Raw genomic sequence first — 25,891 nt, 5'->3', positions numbered from 1 at the left:
GGAAAATATAAAGGCTGGGAAGTGAGACAGGGATGATAGATGGCGTTAGGTGGCTGCTGTTGTTAAAAACCTTTACTGAACTGAATCGTTAAAGACAGAAATTTTTTTTTGGCCTCCCGGCATGTGGGATCTTAGTTCCCCAACCAGACATTGAACCTGTGCTCCCTGCAGTGGAAGCACTGAGTCCTACCTAACCACTGGACCGCCAGGGAAGTCCCAAAGACAGAATATTTTTAAATGAAGAAAAAACGTTTTCGGTATATATAAATTTACAAAAAAGACTTTTTCAATAAAAGCAACTGGGGAAACAGGGTTGAAATAGCCATCTTGGTATTGAAAAACAAATCTAAAATACATAGAGGCTACCACGTACACTTGGAGTTACTCCACGCACTCATTTTAAGATTAAGTTTACTTAATAAACTTAATTTTATAAATTATATCAAAGGGCAACTAGACTTGACCATTGTTTAGGATGTACTCTCCAATTTTGAAATCATCACCTTCAAATTTGAAAGTGATTGGTGGAATTCAGGTGAGAAGTTCATCCTTGTTGGCAGGAGCCAGCAGGATGAAGGTGGTTTCTCAGATTCATAACCAGAGAGCTCTAATAAATACACCAGTGAAAGCTTAGAGGCTCTACATCTATCTGGTCACTGAGTCCCAAACTGCTGTCTTTGCTAGAATAGAAATTCCAGAAAAAAATCACAGATATTCCTTTGTACAGGGACTGATATCTTTTTCAAAGGGTTTTGTGTGCACGTTTAAGCATTGTCTACTTTGAGATAATTAAGAACATACATTCTTAAGAGAGTATAAATTCTCTAGGCTGTAGCGCATTTATTTTATTTCTTTCGTATTCTCCCTGCCTCAGTGCTAGGCAAATCACGGGTGATAATATTTCTAAGACTGACCTGAATGATGTCATTTGGAAATAGGTCAGGTTGAATCATCCTGGCAATATTCAACCGTGTCTGACCCACAAAAATGGCAATTTCAGTGGAGACTGAAAGCACGCCACCCCCCATTCATATGTTTAAGTCCTAAACCCCAGTACCCCAGAATGTGACCTTATTTAGATATGTGGTCTTCATCGAGATAATCAAGTTAAAATGAGGTCATTAGAGTGAGCCCTAAGCCACTATGACAAGGGGAAATTTGGACACAGAGACATCACAGAGAAGAGAAGATGTGAAGAGACCCTGGTAGAAGGCAGCTAACTACTAGCCAAGGGGAGAGGCTGAGACAGATTCTCCCCTCACGGCCCTTAGAAGAAACCAACCAACTCTGATGATATGACTGTTTTAGAGAACTACTACAGCTGGTGTCACCTTAGGCAACTTGCTTAACCTCTCTGAGCCTCTACTGACTGTCATCAAAATGTGGACAATAATAGTACCTACCTTCAGAGGGTTGTTGTGAGTTTAAATGAGTTTAGTGTATGAAGAACACTGCCTGACACAGTGAGCGCTCATAAATGTTAGCTATCAGTAGTCTCAACTTTGGGTCAGGATCCATGGAAACCCCCGTTACCTTCCAAGAACATTGTGTAACAGCCTAGAACAGCTGGGTAAGCTGAGAAGTTTAGGCTCCCCCAATCCTTCCAAAACTATGAAAGTGAAATACAAAACCACTGGAAACGGCCTGCAGTTCTCAAGGGGAGAGTCCATGTATGAGTAAGTTACATACCCATTTTTGTCACCCTCGTCAGAGGGCACCCATTGTGATCAAGGCAGAAAAGATAACACTGCTTCTGAATGACGTATTGTTTAATATAATTATTTAATTTTTGAGCTACACGGTTTCCTTTTTGTCTAAGGTTCTACTCTGGAGCAATGTATGTTGGTTTTTATGCAAATGTATGTTGGTTTTTAAGGCTGGTATAATAACAAATTTTTTTTTTTTTTTTTTTGAGGTACGCGGGCCTCTCACTGTTGTGGCCTCTCCCATTGCGGAGCACAGGCTCCAGACGCACAGGCTCAGCGGCCATGGCTCATGGGCCCAGCCGCTCCGCGGCATGTGGGATCTTCCTGGACCGGGGCACAAACCCGTGTCCCCTGCATCGGCAGGCGGACTCTCAACCACTGCGCCACCAGGGAAGCCCAATAACAAATTTTTTAAAAAAAATTTAAGGTAGTTTCCGTACAAAACAAAAATGAGTGCCAATTGAATTAGTGATACAACCCAAGCTATATATTTGCAATTCGTGAGAGCCAACATCATACAGAAAATGCTTTGCCCATGAGAGGAGCAACTTAAAAGCAGCTTCTACGCCCCTGCTAGTAACACTACTAATATTCTGCTTCTGCTGAACAACCTCAGGGGGCGCGAGTCACACAGAAATTTTTCAAACAATGGTAAGGCTCATTTAGAAGAATTCATGATTGACTGGTTTACGACGCTGCTATAAAAAAGGAAAGCTGGGCTTCCCTGGTGGCGCAGTGGTTGAGAGTCCGCCTGCCGATGCAGGGGACGCGGGTTTGTGCCCCGGTCCGGGAGGATCCCACATACCGCGGAGCGGCTGGGCCCGTGAGCCATGGCCGCCGGGCCTGCGCGTCCGGAGCCTGTGCTCGGCAACGGGAGAGGCCACAGCAGTGAGAGGCCCGCGTACCACACACACAAAAAAAGAAAAGCTGGAGAGTTATTCATAAAAATAGCTATTACTATAAAACAAAAAATTCACTGTATTACAGAATTTGCTGATTGGAGGCCAACCAAGTGCTGATCTTAGAAAACTCACAAAACTATATGGAATCATGACTACAATGCAATCATGTTTACTTACCACTTTCTGAGTGTTCCCAAATGAAGGAATAAGAAAGAGTTTCCAGAGAGAATTTACATTTAAAGTTTTGATGTCTTGGATTTTCAAGTGGATCAATCAAATAATGTTTAATTTGAAAAAACAAATTAGAAACATTCCCTGTCCAATCCATTTTCCATACCCCTACCTGTGAGTTTTCAAAGCTTTACCTGAAAGTCACTGATATTTATGATTATTATTTTATTATTAAGCTCCAGTATAATGACTGGTATCTTCAACTGTCTATGAAACCCAGGATTCCACTGGAAACCTGTAGGGCTCAACTGAAAAGGGGATGTGGCTGTGATAGAGATTGTCAAGGTCTGCGTATTCCATCACTTCCGTATTCTAGTCCCAAAGGTCATCATGAGTTTGGATTTTGATAGCGTAAAGAGCAAAGGTAAGCTTTACACTCAAATAGAGCTGGAATCTGACCTCTCTCTTTTCCTACACTTTACATCTCTCAAAGCAAAAACAGATATTTCAATATACTGCATGCCAATGCAAGGTTATTTAGACTTATATACCACTTTAATCTTGCAAATCTGACAATTGTTGGAACAGAGCACATATGTACATGTTCTGTATGGTAAGCATTGTAGACTGAAAACTTAATGGGCTTCTTCGGATGATTTCTTCGTGTTTGTGAAGGACGTTGGCTGAGGGGGAATTCAGTAGGAAGCGATGTAAATGGATGAACTGGAGACAGAACACAGTACAGATAATGTTAGTCTCCAGCAAACTCGAAAGTCAACTTCAAGCCCATAAGCAGACTTATAGGTCTAATTCTATTCCCCTGAGGGTCAGCTTTCCTCCCGGGAAGATCCAGGTGTAATAACTTAACAAGTAGTAGTCCAATTTAAATGATCACTCTGGATGGATGAGGACCTATTTATTTATTTTTAAAATTCATTTACTTTTAATTGAAGTATAGTTGATTTACAATGCTGTGCTGATTTCTGCTGTACATAAAAGTGATTCAGTTATACATATATACATTCTTTTTTATATTCTTTTCCATTATGGTTTATCACAGGATATTGAATACAGTTCCTTGTGCCATATAGTAAAACCTTGTTGTTTATCCATTCCATATATAATAGTATGAGGACCTATTTAGAAAGCTGAGAAGCAGTAATTATTCTTTTCAAACCTTTAAAAAATATTCTTATTTCTATAATGTGAACTGGTATATAAAAGTTGTTTTCAAAAATTTAACCAATATAGGGCTTCCCTGGTGGTGCAGTGGTTGAGAGTCTGCCTGCCGATGCAGGGGACGTGGGTTCGTGTCCCGGTCCGGGAGGATCCCACATGTCGCGGAGCGGCTGGGCCCGTGAGCTGTGGCCGCTGAGCCTGCGTGTCCGGAGCCCGTGCTCCGCTGTGGGAGAGGCCACAGCAGTGAGAGGCCTGTGTACCGCAAAAAAAAAAAAAAAAAAAAAATTTAACCAATGTAGAAAGATGATAAAAAAGTTTAAGTATCTGCATATCAGACATTTTTACTAGAAGACTTTTTAATAAAAAGTTTCTTTAGAATATGGATGTCCAAAACAGGAAGAGGCCAAAATCTAGACTATTCTTTCTATTTATAACATATGCATTAAAAATAAGAGCTTGAATGTTTTAATAATATTCAGTTAGACTTCAAAACTTTATTTTCAAGTAGTAAAATAATAAAAAGTAAACAGTGTTACCTTTAAAAAACAAAAAAAAAAATTTGAATCCCTCCAAAGTTTTAGAATTGCACTGAAATACATTTTTCAAACAGAATTTGAACAGTATTAAGTTTTCTAAATTGTTCTGTTCTGAAGTAACTTAAATGATGCGAAAGAAAAGCAGAAAATCAAAGGAAAAAAAGAAAAAAAGGAGGAAGAGAGATAAGAAAAGAAGGAAGGCAGGCAGGAAACAAAACTTCATTTCGGGAAATAGTAGTTTAAAATACAGAGCTACTGCTGAACAAAGTTTTAAATAATTACTACCTTGCCCTAAACCAGTGGTTGGCAAAGTTTTTCTGTAAAGAGCCAGATAGTAATAACTATTTCAGGCTTGATGAGCCATATGATCTCCCAGTTGCCACTATTCAACTCTGTAGCCTAAGGAGCCAAAAACAATATATAAACTAACAGGTGTGGCTGTGTTCCAATAAAACTTTATTTACAAAAACAAGTGGAGGGCCACACGCAGCCTGCAGGCCATAGTCTGCCAAGCCCTGCCCTAGACTCAGGTTTGTATGGTGTCCTTGCAAACTTCTAGGGTTGACCAATAAATCATCATATGAAAAAGGTTGTTAGCTCCTCTTGGTCCATCTGAATGCGAGGCCTTGGGATTTAGGGTCACTTACCATAAAAACTAGCAAAGAGTTGTTCTATGGATTTCTCTACAAAATATTCCAACTTAGTGGCACTGTTAGCAGCTGTCTGGCAGTGACCCACAATTACCTATTACATACTTGCTCTGTGTTCTCTATTTTTTTAAATGAATTTATTTTATTTTATTTATTTTTGGTTGCATTGGGTCTTTGTTGCTGCACGTAGGCCTTCTCTAGTTGCGGCGAGCGGGGTCTACTCTTCGTTGTGGTGCGTGGGCTTCTCATTGCGGTGGCTTCTCTTGTTGCGGAGCACAGACTCTAGGCGCACGGGCTTCAGTAGTTGTGGCTCATGGGCTCTAAAGCGCAGGCTCAGTAGTCATGGGGCACGGGCTTAGTTGCTCCACGGCATGTGGGGATCTTCGCAGACCAGGGCTCAAACCCGTGTCCCCTGAACTGGCAGGCGGATTCTTAACCACTGCACCACCAGGGAAACCCTCTGTTCTCTATTTTATGGTCCTGTAATGGGAGACATGTAACCAAGTTTGGAAAAGCTATGGGATCTCTCATGAACCTACATAAAAACAGAGGGATTTTAAAAGCAGCTGGGATGTTTGATGTCAGAAGAGGCTACCCAGGTAAAAGGCCAAAAAGAACAGCCTTCCTTCACAAGAGCATTAGTTCATGAACACATTTGTCCCCTTAAGTAATCTCACCTGGGATTCTCTTATCTTACTATTGAACGGGAAAGGAGTCGCCTGGAAGTTAACAGAGAAAGACAGACAGTGAAGAATATTCAGAAATAATAAAATGTTAGAAAATTTAAGATAATCAATAGGTTGAAGGGGTGGGCTCACGTCAGAACTTTTAAAGAGTACATGTAATTTCAAAACATATTACCGTCGACACTTGAACAAGGCAGGGGTTAGGGGCAGCGCTCCCCGTCGTGGTCAAAAATCCGGGTACTGCTATCTCTGCCTCAAAAACAGAGGAATTGATAAATGACTCACCCAAGGGCAGGAAGCTGAGATAGTCTGGTTTTGATTCCACATATCGTGATCTCTAATTGAACACAAACATTCCCTTACCCTTAGTTAATTTAAAGATCTATGAAAGGAAAATACAGATACTAGATTTATTGAAAAAAATTCATGGATAAATGAACTCGCACAGTTCTAACCCGTGTTGTTCAAAGGTGATAGTTAGAAAACCCCAAAAGGAGGGGAAAAAATCACTGGGAGAGAAATATGAAGTTCCTTTGGGGCAACAGGAAAAGTGGGGAGACTCAACACGGTGGGTGACTATTTAAAAGTAGTCCCTCTGCCGTCTCCCCATGGGTGGGCTGCATTTCCCTACACCTTGACTTTGAGTTTGGCCAGGTTTGCTTTGGTCAATGAAATGTTAGTGGGCGTGGCATGACCAGAGGTCTGAAGAGCCCCAGAGCCCCTGGACTTGTTCTCTTGGGCCTCTGCCACCCCAACGAGCAGAATAGGTCCCCTTCTCCAAAGAGGACGGAGTACAGGTGGAACAGTCACCTGGCAAGTTCCAGCCTGGACCAGCTGACTCGTGGAGAACCCGCAGACCCACGAGCTAAATAAATGTTCATTGTCATACATCACTGATGTTCTGTAACTGTTACCCAGCATTTGTGTAGCAAAAGCTAACAAATGCAGCCAACAGCTCATTTTACTGAGGTTTAAGGTCTCTTCTAGGTCGAATGAAAAATATGTCAAGTGTTTGTCGCTCATTTTTAACGTAAGCTCTGTTTCAAGCTAGGTATGGGTTGAGATCAGGCCAAGTTGGCAAACTGGTGGCCCAATAATGTGTTTTATTCGACTTGTATGTCGTCAGCATACACATGTTAAAATACACACACACATGCAAATTGCCATTATTTAAGGAAATTTATAGATTTCACCTAAAACTGTATTTCCAGGTTGTCTTAAAAAATTAGATTTGGCAACTCTGGGAGGGTTCTATATTTTTTGGGGGGGCAGATACAATACACTGGAGCTGAGTAGTGGGCTGCTTCTCTTGAGACAGGACATGAGAATTCCTCAGCTTATCACCACTCCTAACATCTTCTAGCACTGGAGGCATCAGATACTATTCATACAGTGGCTGGGCTATTATCTTCTTTTTATAATACTTAAGAGAAAAAGACGATCCTGCAATCCCACTCCTGGGCATATATCTGGAGAAAATTCTAACTTGAAAAGATACATGCACTCCAATGGCCACAGCAGCACTATTTACAATAGCCAAGATGTGAAAACAACCTAAGTGTCCATCAACAGATGAATGGATAAATAAGATGTGGGGTGTGTGTGTGTGTGTGTGTGTGTGTGTGTATTTTCTCCCCCCAATAGAATATTACTCAGCTGTTAAAAAGAATGAAATAATGCCACTTGCAGCAACACGGATGGACCTAGAGATTATCATACTAACTGAAATAAGTCAGACAGAGAAAGACAGATATATCAATATTACTTATATGTGGAATCGAAGAAAAGGATACAAATGAACTTATTTATGAAACAGAAACAGACTCAAAGACATAGAAAACAAACTTATGGTTACTAAAGGGGATAGCAGCGGTGGGGGGGGTGGTGGCAGAGATAAATTATGAGTTTGGGATTAACATGTACACACTACAATATACAAAATAGCTAAACAACAGCGATCTGCTGTATAGCACAGGGAACTACACTCAATATAGGGTAATAACCTATAATGGAAAATAATCTGAAAAAGAAAAAATATATATACATAATCACCTTGCTCTACACTTGAAACTAACAACACTGTAAATTAACTATACTCCAATAAAAGAATTTAAAAATTTTAAAAATTTTAAAAGGAAAAAGAACCATTTTGTTTAATTTTTTTCTTTTAAAATAAGGTCAGTTTAATTTATCAAATAGCATACTCTTAAAACTCATCAGGCCGTGACACGAGCATGCAAGATAATGTTTATTTTTGACATGACTCTCTTTGTAGCTGAATCCCTTAGGACTTAAATTTTCAGTTGTTTCTGACCCGGTCCCACGAATGAAGATGTTCACGTACTTTAAGAAGGTTGTGTTGTAAAGGTTAAATGGAATTGTGGTAGTCTTTCACAGAATTCTTCAAGGATTCTGATTTAATTTCTTTCCCTCAGTGCCAATTAAAAACTATTACAGCTGAAGAAGGCAAATCATTTTTGAAGTGACACTAATGCTTTGGTTTTTAATTACAGAACTAAGAAAAGTTACTGGTCAGTTTTGTCAAAGATTTTTCTTTTCCTATTGAACTTAAACATGGGATGAACTGTCCATAGGAAGTCCCAGGACAGCCAGAGCACACATCCATTTGGGAAGTGCCTCATTCTTTTCTTGTTACCTGGGAAACAGGTGGTCAGGTGCTCCATCAGTGCTTCTTGGGTGACAGGTTTTCTTGCCGAGTTCATTGCGGAGATGGCCAAGCAAAGGATTTCCCCGAGTGGGATAAACTGAGATTGACTGATGGGAGACATACTGATTGGTGACACATCACCTGTAGAAAGACAGTTTTCAAGTAAGTGGTTCATTAAGACCCAGCCACTTGTCACACACACACCTCCACACACACAGGCGCCTCTCCCGTGACTCTCACCTGTTCCTTGTGCAATGAATACAATCAACCCTCAACACTGAGGTGCATTACAGCCACGTCCTCTCAGGTGGAAAGACGTGCACAGAACGGCGGAAGCTTCAATTGCTTCTACAAAGAAGACTTGCGTTTAAAACCTGAGATCTTGTTTAAATAGACTTGCTACTGAAAGGCTTGCAACAACGGAGCCTCTTCAAATGATCTCTGCTTTTATTAACTCGGAGCTGATTTGTTTAATAACTGTCATTCACATCTCGACAAACGCACTTGTGGGAACTTGAGGATTCATTCATTCAAATGCTGGGTGCCCTTTGCCCCAGGCATCTGCTGGGGTCTTGGGAGTCACTTGGAAAAGTGAATAAGTCCCCTCCCACCAACATCTCTGCCCTCAAGGAGTTTCCATTTAAGCGGAGGAGACAGACCAACGTTCATCGTGCGCCAGAGAAGGCTGAAAAATAAACTCTGGGGCAGAGGGTAGAGTGATGTATGTACACCAGCCGGAGGTGAGGACAGAGCTTAGAACCAGGAAGTGAGAGGAGGTTTTACCAAGGTCGTGCAGCCTGAATCCGGTGCTGAAGTGGGAGTGTGCCGGGTGGCTGTGGGGCGTAGGGGTATTTTCTGGGGAGCAGCAGAGAAGGGAGACAGGTATATAGGGACTATTAACAGCAAAGAGCTGAGTGCCCAAGACCTTCATTCTATGAAGGATGGTGCGCCAGAGAAGGAATTTAAGGAATGACAATGTCAGATATGAATTTCAAGAAGAGGACTCCAGTGGCCACGTGGAGGATGATCTTACCACCCAGGAAGGGCTCTGGCATATCCTGCACACGTTTGCATCTGAAAGAGCCAGTGCAGGTGGGGGGAGGCTGCAGACCCAGAAGCCAGGGGCAGACATGGCCAATGCAGGTGGGGGGAGGCTGCAGACCCAGAAGCCAGGGGCAGACATGGCCACGTTTAATGCACATAACTGCCTTCCTTTCTGCAATCTTGGCGTCACAGTGTGGTGATTTTCAAGTCATGTTCCAAGGAAGGATCCCTAGCATTCCCCAGAGAGGCTTCTGGGGGCAGGGAGGGGTGCCCCCAGCAGAGGGAGGGGTGGGAGGGCAGGGAAATCTGCTCCTGACATCTGGGTGCCACCTGTTTCCTCCTTGGGGTTCTGTAAGGTTTCACTTGAGAAAGGCCATTCAGAAAGGGGGTGAAACCATCAGCGGAGTAGAAAATCTGTGAGCTTCTTTCCCACATGGATTTACATAATCTCTCCTCTTGTTTCCAAGTATGATTTCACTCTTGTTATAAATCACCGTGACTAACCAGAACTGGACTTGGGCCAACCTGTGGCATTAAACAACAGCCTCCAGGAAGGTGTCTGGGTGCTCTGGGGTGGACCAGCCTGCTGCACCCAGCCACAACTCCTAGTTTGATGGGGGAATCCTGAGGCCTTTTGGGAAAGAACGTGAACCCTGCTTTGATGGACTGGATGGGAAATGCTTTGCTGGATAAAACCAGGCAACAGCACCTGGGAATGAAAACCAACAGGTGAGGGGGTAAGTCTAACAGGTGCACCAGATGGAGCATCAGGACCCCAGTGTCAAAGGTTGAAGCCTGACCCCCCCCCATCCCCAGGACCAGCTCAGTCCAATGCTCCCCTCTTTCCTGCAGCCCTCGGGGCTCCAATCAGCTCTGCTGTGGCTCCATTCTCTGAAAGATGGGTCTGACAAGAGGGAGACACTTCCTCAACAGCCAGAGAGAGGGGGGAAATACACAAATCCAGAGCAGCAGAAACCAGGAGCTGACCTAACTTAAAACCCACAGACTGCCAGGGCCTATGGGATGTAAGTCTCATAAAGAGATAGACCTCTGAGAGATGCTCGCAAATATTTGTTGGGGTAGCAGAGGGCAGAAGCTGGAACACGGAATTCTGGGAGGCAGCTGAGGATGTGTTTCACTCACTGGCTGGTGAAGCTCAATTCATATTGGTGACTCAAAAATGACAGAATTGGGCTTCCCTGGTGGCGCAGTGGATGAGAGTCCGCCTGCCGATGCAGGGGACACGGGTTCGTGCCCCGGTCTGGGAAGATCCCACATGCCGCGGAGCGGCTGGGCCCGTGAGCCATGGCCGCAGAGCCTGCGCATCCGGAGCCTGTGCTCCGCAACGGGAGGGGCCACAACAGTGAGAGGCCCGCGTATCGAAAAAAAAAAAAAACCAAAAACCAAAAATGACAGAATTATGTGGACTGTGCCCATCTCAGTAGGCAAGCTTGCTACTGCCTAGAAGAGTGTATTTAAATCTTTGAAAAACTGTTGTACCCTTCATTCAAACACAACCGTATTCTAAAGGCTCCTGTGTAAAGGATGAACTAATGGTGGTGGTGAGATGCAGTAGAGGGGTGTGTTTGGAGCTACTCATGTTCAAATCTCCCCTCCCCATGGTGGCTGTGTAGCTCAGCCATAGCCACTCTAAAGATCTCTCCTGTGGATCCTTCTCTGTCCCTCCACCTTCTACAGGACAGGATGAGCCACAGTGAGGCAGGTTTCTTAAGAGTTGCTAGGTTGGTTACGTGGACTTCAAAGTCACCCGGAATTTTTTTTTTTGGCCATGCCACACGGCATGTGGGATCTTAGTTCCCTGACCAGGGATGGAACCCATGCCCCCTGCAGTGGAAGCACGGCATCTTTTTTTTTTTTTTTAATATCTTTATTGGAGTATAATTGCTTTACAATGATGTGTTAGTTTCTGCAGTATAACAAACTGTATCAGCTATACATATACATATATCCCCATATCTCCTCTCTCTTGCATCTCCCTCCCACTCTCCCTATCCCACCCCTCTAGGTGGTCACAAAGCACCGAGCTGATCTCCCTGTGCTATGAGGCTGGGAAGCAGGGCATCTTAACCACTGGACCTCCAGGGAAGTCCCTGGAATAATTTCATAAGTCAGATGAAAAGGACAATGGGGTCAGCTGACAAGCACGCAGTGGGGTGGGGTGGGGAGATCAAAGCACGTTCCAGTACCTTTGGCTCTGTGCATCATTTGGGAGGGTAACACCTTCTAGAATTTGCCTGTCATACTTATGGACTTCTCAGAAGACTAAAGATACAAAAATACTAAATAGGATTTTTAAAAAATAATGCAGGTCTATTTTCTAATTTCATATATGTTATAGGGAACTTGAGCTTTCTGTAAAGAAGGAATGACTATTAGCAAAATTAACGAGTTTAGGTCATGCTTGTCCTTATGCTGTTAGCTGAAATTCTTGTTTAGTTTAACTAACAAATATCAAACGTTTACTGATCTTCTAAGTTAATTTCTTTTCAGTCATTGCAGCCAACTGTAAGAGGCAAGTAAGCTTTAAGTGTCTCTTGAAACGCATTGGTATTGAAAAAGCTCAGTTTCACTATAATACTGAATACGTGGAATAACATTTAACTCAGGAGAGAGAATCAAATGGAATTTGGATGCTCTAAGTGACCATCTCCACGTCCTCTTGTTTTTATTTTATTTAATTAATTAATTTATTTATTTTGCGGGACGCGGGCCTCTCACTGTTGTGGCCTCTCCCGTTGCGGAGCACAGGCTCCAGACGCGCAGACTCAGTGGCTATGGCTCACGGGCCCAGCCGCTCCACGGCATGTGGGATCTTCCCGGACCGGGGCACGAACCCGCGTCCCCTACATCGGCAGGCGGACTCTCAACCACTGCGCCACCAGAGAAGCCCGTCCTCTTGCTTTTATACTGCACTAAGATAAATTACTTCTCACTCCCGTCCCACCCCACCGGCCATCCTGTGTCCTCTACACCCACATGCTTCCTGGGTCTCTTCCCTCCACTCCATCTGCCATGTGACCCCTACCCCAGGTCACTGTCCCCCTCACCTGGCCCATGACAATGGCTTGATGCCTCCTAGCACTCTCTCCTACCCAACTCTCCGTTCTCCACAGAGCAGTCTTCTTAGAAAAGCGTAAAACACGCTGCTTCCCTGCATGAAATCCTGCAGTGACTGCCGACTGCGCCTAGGAGATCGGAACTCCTTGCCGCGTCTACGCTGGCCTGAGCCTGTCCACCCACATCTGGGACCATCCGCCGACCCCTCTTCTGCTCCCCCCTACAACATGCTCACAACTTCCTCTGTTCTTTGAACTCACCAAGCTTTTTCCCCACTCAGAGCCTTTGCCTTTGTTGAGCCCCTGCCTGGGATGTGCTTCACGCAGATCTCTGCAGGACGGGCTGCTTCTCCGCCTCTGGGTCTCCATTTAAACAGGGCCTCCTAGGGAAGCCCTGCCCAGGCACCCGGTCTAATGCTGTCCTAAAACCACAGCACACTCTCTCTCATGTTACTGGATACTATGGTTTATAATAAGAAATATATGTTTGGTCTTCATCCCCATGTCTGGCACAGAGCTCCTAAAACCCTTGGAATTTCCTAAGTGGCGAGAGAGATCAAGGTATCTTTGTTACATCAGTGAGGTGATTTTTGGACCCGCACCTAAGGATGGGGGCTCATAGCCAGGAGAACTAACCACGTGGTTACAGGGTTGGAACTTTCAGCCCCGCCCCCGACCTCCGCCGGGGAGAGGAGAGTGGCTGGAGGTTGAATCAATCTTCAACGGCCAATGATTTAACCAAGCATGCTTATGTAACGAAGCCTCCATAAAAAACCAAAGGATGGGGTTCAGAGAGCTTCCAAGGTTGCTGAATACGTGGAGATTGGGGAGGGCGGTGCACCTTGGGAGGGCATGGAAGCTCCGTGCCATGTCCCTATTCCCTGCCCTATGCATCTCTTCCACCTGGCCCTTCCTGACTTGTATTCTTTTATAATACACTGGCACACGAGTAAGTAAAGTGTTTCTCCCCGTAAGCTGCTCTAGCAAAGTAACTGAACCCAAGGAGGGGGTGGTGGGAGCCTCCAATCTATCACCAGTCTTTCAGAACACAGGTGACAATCTGGGCTTGCAAGTGACATCGGTGGTCAGGGGTGGGGTGGGGTGAGGGCACTCCTGTGGACTGAGCCCTTAACCCATGGGATCTGATGCTTTCCAGGTACATGGTGTTGGAATTGGGATGAACTGTGGGACACTCAGCTGGTGTCAGAGAATTGCTGGTGGAGTGGGGACCCCCGCCCCACTACTGGAATTGGTACCAGGGTCCTTCCAAGTCACTGTCTTCACTCTCTGAATGTGTGTATGTGTGTACTGGTATACTGTCTGTCTCACCCACTAGAATATAAGCTCCAAGACAGAAGGAAACGTGAACCCCACATTCCTACATTCTCAGTGCCTGCAATAACGCAGAGCTCACCCCAGACACCCAGTACTTGTTTGCTGAATGAATGAATATCCATTTACAACATCGGAATCCAAGGGATTGCTCAGGGTATCCAAAGAATTGTGATTTTATTAATATATGTTGCTAAATAATTGCAAAACGAACACAGAATTTAATGAGACCGAATATACTTAACCATGAAATTTCTCCCTATTAATTTTGCCCCAAACATAGCAGTTACCACAGAAAAATAATTATACATTAAGTGAGGGCTAAGACATGCATTTAAGATCTCTATAAAAGGAATTATAGGTATCGATCAACACAACACAACATCTTATTCAAGTTTACAATGATTTTCTTTGGATCTTATATCAGACCTACTTAAGGAACCAACAAGTCATTCTTAAAATATGCTACTAGAAAATTCTTCCAACAACTGGACCACATTTATGGTCAAAGAAGAAAACAAAGGAATGTAAATACTGCTAAAATATTATTGGTCATCATAATCTATAGAAACGACCACATTTTGCATAAACTATGAATTGTTACTTGTCTATAATTTATAGGATGGATTTTTCTATTGCCAGAATTAGTTCTGAACATATTCATAAAGACAGCTCCGGGAAAAGCTCACGGCTACCTTGTGGGCTAGCCAATTCTTTCTAAAATGCTATCATTCTGTCCTATTGTTCTAGAAAGCAGGGGTAAATAGGTTTTATCTCAGCTTTATTTTCTTACGAACATCCATTTAAGTCCAGTCCTCAGGGAACATTTGTCAAATCCAGGATCAGTCAGATCAAGCCAAGCACAGTGCCTTGGACAGAGCAGGCATTCAATAAATTTCTGTTAAATGAATTTAAAATGTGAGAAGGCATGACAATATTACAATTCTAAGTAAACCTTGTTGATTTTAAGAGCATTTCACATTAGATTCCAAATACCTCAGGGAATATTTGGACACTTCTTTCGCTTAACGTACTACAGTCAGGCTAAGAAGTATGAGGACAAAGGTAAATGTGTCCGGTGGTGATGAGGAGAGTGAAGGATGCAGCCGCCGTGGCAGAGGCGGGAGTGAGCGTGTACGGCGCAGTGCGCTGAGCTGGGGATGCTGACGGCCTATTCTGGCACATCTGGAGCAGGCTGGGGGTGAGACGGAGAGAAATGCAGCCTCCTCGTAGACCAGAAGGCTCCACACTCTTACCCTTTATGCTGACAGGAACCCTGTGTATGTTTATACAGGGGAATTACATGACACGTTTGTGTTAGAAAATCACTCTTGTGCAACTGTGGGGAACAAACTGGTGACTATTACCACCGCCAGGCAACTGAAAGGAGGGTCTGCGACAACAAGCAGAAATCATGCATGTGCCGACTTCCCGTCTTTTATCTTCTACAGATGGTGACTTCTACCTCAGAAATATCTTTATCAGGCCCATGCATTTTTACTATTTAACCCCTTCTATCTACTCTCCCTTCCAACTTCTGGCCAGTTACTTTAGTTAGAATTCTTTCAAAAAAATTCTCTCTCACATAATTCATCCTTTCAAGAAATTTATTTGAGTGCCTCTTAGATACCCCAAACCTCTGAAACTCGAGTTCCAAAATCGTTCCTATCTTGGTTCTTTTTGTAGGAGAAAAAAAAAGTAACCAAAGCAACTATAATAAAGCTCAGTCCTCTATGAATGCCATTTTCCCCAGTCACTAATTTAGGTTCTCTGTGCTCCCCAACCTTTGCATACGCACGGGGGGGCAGGGCGGGGGAGGGTCGCAACTAAGAAGATGTGACTTCCATGACAACCTACATCCACCCCTTCCCAGATGATACCCATAGCTTTCCAAAAGATACCTACCAGAAAGACAAACGTAAATCTATTTCCTTTCATCTTAAAGTACCCATCTTCATACCCATCAAATACGAAAAGGAAAGCTGTAATTTTTCCAGGTGGATCACATCACAATAAACTATAATACAACCTTGAAAGTTCCCCAAAGTTCATCTTCTATCTTAGCCTTCTTTGAATAATCTTTTTTTCCCCAAGTACCAGCATTCCGTTCAAATTATCCTGTTTTCCTCTTTATTTTCACATACTGTTTTCCATCGTAAATGTCAATTCACTCTGTATTCTGGATTGAAGTTACCTTTGACCCTAACGAAGTTCATGAACCAAAGCAACCTACTTACAAACGTAGTTCTGAAACTGTACTAATTTATCATTGGGAAACTGCCAATATAAGAAGGCATTCAGGAGATAGTTTGGTAAGTGCCCAGTCTCTAATAACAAAATATAATTGCCACTCTGTGTCTGCAGGTGAGGGTTGGGATGACATAATTTCAAAGATTCCTTCAGACTCTCAAATTCTTTGATTCTATATCAATGCAGCAGAATTCTGGCATAAAAGCAGAATATAGTACCGCTGTCTACCTCTGTTTCCGTCTTGCTGGAGAAAACTAGTTTAATGCTCATCCAACCGGAAAAAGTAGGCTGTAATTTTAAAAACGAAAGCAAAATAGATTGATCGGCTATTAACTTTTTCCCGTGTAATAAAGGCTTCATAATTTACTCTTTTCTAACTCAAAGTCTTGCTCCTTAGGACCAAAGTGTGCCTGTTTTTGTTCTCTGGACTGCCAAAATTAACACTAAAGTTAATATTATAGATGTCAATAAAACTACCACATGCAGTAGATACCGTGACTCGTAAAAATGGTCAAACACGCCTGTAAAATGTACAGTGGGCACAGTGATAATACAGGTCTATTCCTTTCAACAAACTATTCATAGAACAACGAATGTGCCGAGTTTTATCTTCAATACCCTTGGGCCTGGGGAAATCATAAGCTCTCTGAGGTTAAGTGAACAGTTTCTCGGAGGCAGAACGAATCAGATGAATCTTGTGTTTTACAATTTAGTTCAATTTATTAGCTCCGATTTTATGTATAGGTGTTGTTTTTGGTTCTTTTAACAGACGGTTCTTTTTTAAAACGCTGTTCTAGAAAAACACACATCCCCTTCCTATACACCCTCTTGCAGACCGAAATACCCTTACAGAAGGGCAGAACACACAACAACCCCCATCAACTCACACGCTGCTTCATTTTAAGTAGCTTTCCCTTGAAACCAAATTACTATACTTGACTTTCAAATATTTGTATCTGAAATTTAAAAGGCACCCAGCATTGAAAAAGGCATTTTTACCAGTTTACTGTATGTCTGGCTTAAATGTCACTGATCTCAGAAATTTAAGGCCGAGTCTTCATTGTAATCGTCGATGGCAGTAAAGTTGACAATAAAAAATTTTTTTGGAAAATTTAGAAATTCTCTAACAGCTTTTCTAAAGCTCCCTGGTGCTTTATTTCAACACTTGATGGAGTTCTCTTAAAGAAGGTCTAATTCCTAAGCTTATTATTTAGATAAACTGTTTTAATTCAAAAGAAAATGTAAATACGAGGCTCTCATTAATAATCCTACAGTTAATGGTGTCTCTTAGCTATGACTTACTAAGAAACTTCTAATGAGAGTTAAATAAGAGTGGTCATGGTGGCAGATGGCAGACACACACACACACACACACACACACACACACACACACGGGTTAACGTCCACCGTATCACCTGAATCTGCTTAGCAGCCTGTCTAATGCAGAGATGCACTAGGTATAATGACAAATCAGCTGGTTCATTGGTTTACAGAAGAAACCCGTTATGTTCCCGAGGCTACAAGCTTTCATTAGCCATATTAGCTACTACTCTTGCTACTGAGATTTGACTACTGATGAAAAACTGTCATAGGATAAGCAGAGATGGACAAGCCACAAAGGGTGGAGAATCAGATAGAGAAGGCAATCAGTGGACAGGGAGAAGTGAGAACTGTAGTTCGGGAGCTGTCTTCACCATCACCAAGGATGATAACAGACATCTCTCTAATCATAGACCTTGAACACTTCTGGATCGTTCCGCTACTGCAATAGATTTGTAGCTGAAAAGTCACAATGAAAATATGAGCCATCGGGCCAATTATCCGTTTCCATAATTCAAACCTTTGCTAAGAAGTCTCCACATTATAACCCGAGTGGGGCGTATGTTAGGCACTATGGAATAAAACATTCGCACATCGGGCACTCAAATGTTGTTGAGTAAATAGGTACTACACATATAGACGAGGCAAGGTGAGACCCTGCTAACCGCCGAGATGTTTCCCATCAACAGCAGCCTCCTTGCTCCCTAGTCCCTCATCCAGGGCTCAGTGAAGGCCATTTACCACCAGTGATAAAATCATGATGAAATACCAGTCCTAGATGACAACAGGTAATAAAAGCTCTCAGATGTCATGCAATTCTGTACGGCACCTGGCTAACAAGAGTCCTGTGGAATCGAGTGTCTTCTTTTTCTGCGTTATAAGCGCATCATGTAGGACAGAATCTAACGCCCTATTTTAAGCTATCACACACTTCTCTTCCTTCTCCGTTCTGTATCAGAACCTAACGCCAGAGACATATCAGATGCTCCAAGTTCTGCAGATGATACTCTTCAACTATAGTTCAATACGTCAGTGTCAAATATCCAGGGTCAGCCTCTTCCACTCTTTCTAAGTTAGAAGCACCACAGCTGACGCTCAACCTTTGTTTTCTTTGGTTCATCTGTTTAGGTCCCAACTATACTGCAACCAATTTCTGTAAAATACAGTCGTAATAGAACCAGAAGGCCTAATTAAGTGCAGTTCAAATATATATGTTGATAGTTCCCAAATTACAACCAAATCATACAGAATGACTGCCACCAACTCCCCAATGAAGGAACACCTACCACCCCTTCAAGCTGTCATTGACAGAACTATAGACAAGTACACAGGGATGAAAGAGTACAAAAGGCCAGACAGACACACACACAGAAAAAACTCCCAACTCACTGTACCCGAAGTAACTTTTCTCTCCAAAGTCAGGCATTACAAGACAGTGGCAGAGGCCATGGACTCTAAGCCACAACTTTAAGTTCAGAGCCCAGTTCTGCTCCTCATGAGCTGTGTGATTTGGAGCAAATTAATTCATTTTTTGAGTCTCACTGCCTTCTTTTGTAAGGTGTACACAGTGGTGTTCACCTTGTAGAGTTATTGAGGGGATTAAGTGCTGACATGGTCCCTGAAACCTAATAGATATTTAATAAGTAGTTAGTATTAACATCATTGTCCCCAAGCCTATCTAAATTTATTCAACTTACTCTTTTTTTTTTTTTTTTTTTTGCGGTACGCGGGCCTCTCACCGTTGCGGCCCCTTCTGCTGCGGAGCACAGGCTCCGGACGCGCAGGATCAGCGGCCATGGCTCACGGGCTCAGCCGCCCCGCAGCGCGTGGGATCCTCCCGGACCGGGGCACAAACCCGTGTCCCCTGCATCGGCAGGCGGACTCTCAACCACTGCGCCACCAGGGAGGCCCAAACTGCCTTTCTTCTTAATCAACTATTTGTTGAGTGCTTTCCATGTGCAGAGAACTGCTAGGAGATGGGAATTGTGGAGAAAGGCACAAATCTTGATCCTTGCCTTCAGTGAGCTTATAATTTAGGTGGGGAAACATGATATAAATGTGTAGAAATATAAGCAATTATAATATGTTCAAATTACTGTTTAAAATGTCCTTAGAAGAGATGTAAGAAGAAAGTACTTGAATGGCTAGCAAATTAACTCCTATAATTCCTATGATAGGAATTTGGTCTAATTATATCTATCTATCTGTCTATCTAGAGAAGTTAATTCTATAACAGGGCTAAGAAATGACCTCCTGCTGGAGTATCAGAGAAAGCCCTTCTGTGGGAGGGAAATTTTGAATAAGGTATTTAAGGATGAGTAGAACTGATGGGTGTGGGGACATTATATTCTCAGCATGGTATGATGTGATCAAACATCCTTTGAAACTGACTCAACATCCTCAACTTTGCTTTGAAAATGCCAAGTACTAGGCACAAAGAAGATACATCTTTACAATGAAGAAAGGAAGCAAGCATTCTTTCCTTTGGTGAGAGGGCGAGCTATGGGGGTGGATATGAGAGCAAAGAGAAAAGAGATGTTTGAGGGCCCTGTCCAACGTACGGTTTGCATTATTCTAAAATGTTCTAATTATTATTACAAATGCGTTTCACATTCTCAGAAATATTTTTTTTAACGGAAAGCGCTAAAACCATAAATTGGATGAAGTGGTAAAACCATGCTTTCAGATTTGCCAAGGTTCACTTTGGAAAGGTAGCATGTCACGTACATTGGAGAACCAAATTTTACCACCTCACTATTTAAAAAGAAAAAAAAAAAGCTTTTGTGTGAAAAGCCCATGGACGTTGTAAGAAAACAGCTCAGTAATCGTCTGGATCCTACAACAGACTATGATGAAATACGCTTACTTCCCCAGCAGTTAACAGCTAACTCTGTCTGACGTTGGAAGCAGTCCCCGAGCATATAAAGCAGGCTTTCTCGGATTTTAGTGCATTGCGTGTAGGTTAACAGGCCAAATAACACACCAAATTTAGGGAGTATACTGAAAAGAAAAAATTTCAAAAAATATTTACTGAATGCCTCCAGCAGAGGAATGAAAGAGATATTTCCGCTGATGGAAATCTGGAGAAGTTTAATTATTTCCTATTTGCACATCCTACAGCTGACTCTGGTCTCTGATGTGAGGCTGTGACATGAATCATGCTGGCAAGGCTGCATCTGGTGGGCACCTCCATGAAGCACTTCTACTGCCTAGGACTGAGGCTGCGGGGGGATTATCACAGCAAGACCACGTTTCAGAGGACAGGGCACCCTTATCAAGGGAGTTGATGACCATACATTTGTATCCATAACCATACAAAATATGGATACATTTTACCATATTTCTTTGCACACAACAACTCTTGAAAGAAAAGCAGGGGAGACCTACCTGACCCTTTCTGGACTGGCTCCATCCCCCAGGTAGCTTTGGCGCTAAAGCCTGATGCATGCTAGGGGGTAGTATTCAGGCACAAGAAAGAACCAGTAACAGAAACAGACGTCCTAGAATCTGGAATAAGAAGAAAGAGTAAACCTTCAAGTCATAATATCCTAAATGAGCATTTCAGGTTGGCTACTGAGGGCACGTGGAACCCAACAGGAATCTGGTACTTTACCTTGATACGTCTACTTGGAAAAAAAAATGAGTCCCTCAACTCTCAGCTCTTCTGACAATTCAGGGCTGGAGATGCTGTTACAAGTTCAGTTCAAAAGCTGGCAGGAAGCACCTTTAAAAAGCTTTATGAATGGACTTTGCTGGTATGATTTCAGAGGGAAAAAGTCCTCTTTTCCGTTCTTTCCTCCTATTTGCCTGGAACAGCTGGCATTCCGTCCCATACCTATAGTCCCGTCTATCGTGGCCACTGGTCCTGAGGCAATATCCCACCGCAGTGCCTTGGGCATCTGCGCGTCACTCCTCTACTGCCTTGTTCTCTGCAAAGTGAAGTCATAGGGCCGGGTCAGCTAACCTGGCTTCTCATTACCCTGCCCAGAATCCTTTGTGAGCTGAAATGAGTCATCACTCCAAGAAAAGCTACAGCCTCTGGTTGTCGGCAGGGGCGCCTTTGTCTGTGCAATGCGGAGACTCTGGGCTGGGAATGCACCCCAGGCCCGGGGCTGCGAGGGGCACATCCTCCTCTCCAAGGAGCCCAGGCCCCCTCCCATGCATTGAGCACCAACTCAGATCTTTTCATCATGAGAACAGGGAAAAGGGCAAATACCTCCGGATGTTTGGAGAAAACACACACACACACGTTAACAAGGATCTGCCATCATACACTCACCAGTTCATAATTATAAACCTGACACATGCGCTCTCTTTTTTTTTTTTTTTTTTAAGGCTGGCTTTTCATTGCAGAGAAGGACGTGTCTCCCTCCTGTGTGTAAGAGGCGGTTCGACTGTACCCCAGATCAAAGTTTAGCTGCAGCGAGCTATCTGTCAAAAATTCCAGTTGCCGGGCAAGTCCTTGCAAGCCTGGGTCGCATCATTCCCAATGCAGTGCCGGCCGCCTTGCAGCAGAGACAACCCGGGAGCCAGCACAGCTTCTGCCAGGAGAAGGGTGGCATGGGGAATGAGGTCACTGTGTCAAGAGCTCGTTCTCCCCGTGAGGTGCCCCTGAGCTCCCAACACCACGGAAACCACGGCGGGGAGGGGGGTTGGATGATGCACAGGGTTTCTTTTACATTGCTGCTTCCTCGGCTTTTTCTCTTTTCTTTTTTAGAATTTCTGTGCCTCAGATCGGTAAGGCACAAAAAAGCCATTCCAGATCTGTGCAAAAACATCCTTTTCACTGCACTGTTTGTACTGCACCACACGCTTGGTGAGCCCCACGCTGAATCGCTCTGGCATAGGCACGTGTACACATTGTATTTACACACCCACGGACACACGGACACACAGAGGAACTTATTTTGACAGAACCGTAGAGAAAATGATTCATCTCTGTTTACAGTACAAGAAACGACACAGGAAATGGCTCGAGACGGAAAAGGGGTGGGAGTTGGGAGAGAGGAAAGGAGGAGAGGAATATCAACCATCCCGTTAAGACCACAGAAAAATGGAGTCTGAGAGGAAAAGAATAATTAAGAAGGACATGAATGCTGTTGTGTTGGTACTAATTCTGCCCAAACTCCCCCAAACAAAATAATACCCAAGCAGGCACCTCTCACTAGCTCCACTCAGGAACCAAAGAGATACCGATAAATTATCCCCTACTCCGAATTGAAGTAGATTTGGGTAGCTGAGGATGTCTGCAGAGCAAATTCTCCCACATCCTCATGAATACAGTAGCTAACCAACAATAAAGATGAAGTCTAGGATGAGACTGGAGCTGGGAAGTACAACAATGTAATGAATCTCTCAGCAAGACTACCCCGAATCTCTGAGGTAGAAGGGTTGCCAGGCTAAAGCTCCACCAGAATCACAGGGTGTCTTCACACCTGTGATTTAGCCCATCTTCAAGGCCCTCTTCCCTCAGACCTCGGGCCTCGTCCGAGCCAGGCACATCCTCCGGTGAAGGCCTCCCCCGCCAGCTGAGTCCTGGAACCCCACACAGTGGTTCCCATTCCGCCCTCAGAAAGCTAACCGACGCAGAACCCTCTTCTGTCTGATAACTCATCTGATGGCTACAAATAATAATCCCGTGCCTACATTCTAAGCCGTCTCTTCTCTAGCTGCCCACAGTGTGGGACACCGTAGGTAAGTCTTATTGTGCATTTATGGATCTGCTGGTATGTTCCATCTCAACATTATTAAATAAAACTTCTTCAGCTCCTTCTACCACCTGACGCTTTTCAAATCCTCTGCCCTCCTGGTTCCTCGCCTTTGCTCCCGCTCGGGCGTCTCAAACTCCCTCTAAAAATGTCATATGAAGAACGAGATAGACTCCGTGTCTCCCCACGGCACCATCACCTCCCCCGCTCTGGGCTCTATATCCACCTGATCTGAGACAGTGGTAGGCTTTTTGCTATTGTCACACTTTCAACCCCTAGAGAACTTTTTCACATTATCTGCAATTAAATCGGGTCTCAGTTATGCAACTTTAAAAAAAGAAAGAAAACGTCATCAATTATGCCGTATTCGTCTTATCAGAAACAGTCTGGTTGTGGTGTTCCCTTCCAATGTATTAATTCCTCTCCTTGGATATGCCACCTGAGCTCCCATCCATGACAATGTCTCAGTCTGCGGCCCAGCGCCAGGGCCTCCTCCCAAGACAGCTCACCTCTACTCAACACTCTGAGCTTGTTTATGTTGGTAGTCGTTATAAATCCACTGAAATCCACCTAACTCAGCCCAGTCCTCTTAGGCATAGTCTGATCGCTATATATATATATCGCTATATCGCTATATATATATCAGATATATATATATATCTGATCGCTTATATATATATAAGATCTATATCGAGACATCTTGACCTCTGGCACCCTAAGAGAATCTAGGGAAGCAGCTCTAGGTCACTGGACCACCTCTCGACAGCTAAAATCTCGTTTCCTCTATGACGTAGAAAAGGTTAAGTAAGTGGATAAATATTTTCTAATATCCAAGCTTGTATGTTTCCATCTCTATGTGGGCCTATTATGCCCGCATATAAAAACTCATCCAAGCTTTATAAGGACCCACTGAGGTAAGTACTGTTATTAGCACCGTTTTAAAAAGAAATTAGTTGCCCTCCTCAAGCTTCCACAGCTGGTTAAGTGGCAGAGGCAAGATTTGAACCTGGGGCAGGAGGCCTCAGAGGTCTGCCTGTCGACTATAGCCACTGGAAACAAAATTAAAAAAAAACCAGAACTCCATCCCTCAACTTTTACCTTTAAATGGAAGCCAATTCCCTTTGTCAGCACATGAGGCCAGTAAGGTGAGGCCCCCAGGCTGGGAGCAGGTGCCTTTGCTCAGTTCTCTAGCCCCTAACGGAGTGTGTTACAGCCTCAGCCACAGACTGTCATCGAATGGCCATGCAAAGGGGTGCAACTGACCCGCCAAAGCCATAACCTCCTTTTGCAGTCCTACTAATACAGAGATGAGTTTTATGATGGACACTCATTAGCCTCAACTCAGAAATAAAGGCAAGAAATCAAGGCACTCTGATGTCTTAGCTGCCAGTCTCTGATGGAGAGATGCACACACGAATCAACTGCAGACATAATTAGCAGTCCTTCTCCTCCGCCTGGTACCTTTTCCTCCTCTGAATAACAGAATCAGTGCTACAGTCAAGACGTACGAACCTCAGATAGAATATCGCGGAGGTGATCTCCTCGGCTGGTGGGGTGTAGGCAGAGGCTGCGCTTGGCATGTGGCTGGTTCCTCAGCAGAGGATTAAGTAGCAGCAGCACCAGTACTGACACAGTCACACAGGATCTTTAAAAAACGCTTTGATGACTAACGGTATAGTACGGTCTTAGGGCGACCGTACTTGATAAAACGGAGAGCCACGAAATGCCCTCAAATCAATTAAAGATATTTATTAGGGACCTAACTGCAAACATTTAAGATAGTGTACATAAGGCAGGGTATATACGTGGGTACACAAACTTTTTCATGAACAAATGACATGGTCTCCACTCTCAAGACGCTTCTAATGAAATCGAGGAAATAAGGTATTCACACATAAAGAGCACCAAGGATACAAGACAATGTCTGTCAAAAGGGAGGAACAGGTAACAGGTGCCTCTAAAAATGCAGGAGAGAGAACCTGGGCGGAAGCAGTCAGGAACGGCTTCCAGGCAGGACAAGCTCGTCCTAGCATCTGGACAACAGGGAAAGGGCATACCACCAGTTAGAACGCGAGCTCCATGGAGAGAAGGATTTTTGCATGCTCTATTGTTTACAGATGCATTCTTTTTTTTTAAATTGAAGTAGAGTTGATTTGCAATGCTGTGCCAATCTCTGCTGTGCAGCAAAGTGACTCAGTTATACACATGGAGACATTCTTTTTTATATTCTTTTCCATCACGGTTTATCACAGGATACTGAATATAGTCCGTGTGCTATATAGTAGGACTTTGTTGTTTATCCATCCTATATATAACAGTTTGCATCTGCTAGTCCTAAACTCCCCATCCGTCCCTCCCTCACCCCCACTCCCCCTTGGCAAGCACAAGTCTGTTCATACAGATACATTCTTGAAGGGTGCTTAGCCACCGGCAGGCAATAAATCACTCTGTGCTGAATGAATGAATGACCTGGAGAGAGGAAGTATGAACCAAGGTATGGAAGTACAGATGGGAGGGGCATGAGGCAGGAGCAGCGTGTTCATAGCAGGGCGCACAGGGAGAGGAGGGAAGAAGAGGTGTCCTCAGATCCGATTAAGGAGAGTCTTTGAACGAATAAGAAAATGACCCACCTGACACTTGCCATAAATTTCACTTATTTGTT

At 43.7% G+C, this 25,891-nt stretch overlaps 1 protein-coding gene across 3 annotated transcripts in view; it reads right to left on the bottom strand.

Annotated features, from left to right (window-relative positions):
• STOX2 (storkhead box 2) overlaps positions 1–25,891 on the bottom strand; it is a 207,424-nt gene that overhangs the window by 10,426 nt on the left and 171,107 nt on the right. For all 3 annotated transcript variants that reach the window (XM_032618483.1, XM_032618482.1, XM_032618484.1), the window contains one exon: positions 8,487–8,639. In XM_032618483.1, the coding sequence (XP_032474374.1) occupies positions 8,487–8,639 (153 nt within the window). The remainder of the gene's footprint in view (positions 1–8,486; positions 8,640–25,891) is intronic.

The sequence above is a fragment of the Phocoena sinus genome, chromosome 21, assembly GCF_008692025.1.
Source record: "Phocoena sinus isolate mPhoSin1 chromosome 21, mPhoSin1.pri, whole genome shotgun sequence".
NCBI lineage: Eukaryota > Metazoa > Chordata > Mammalia > Artiodactyla > Phocoenidae > Phocoena > Phocoena sinus.
This window is presented reverse-complemented; position numbering and strand designations above follow the sequence as displayed.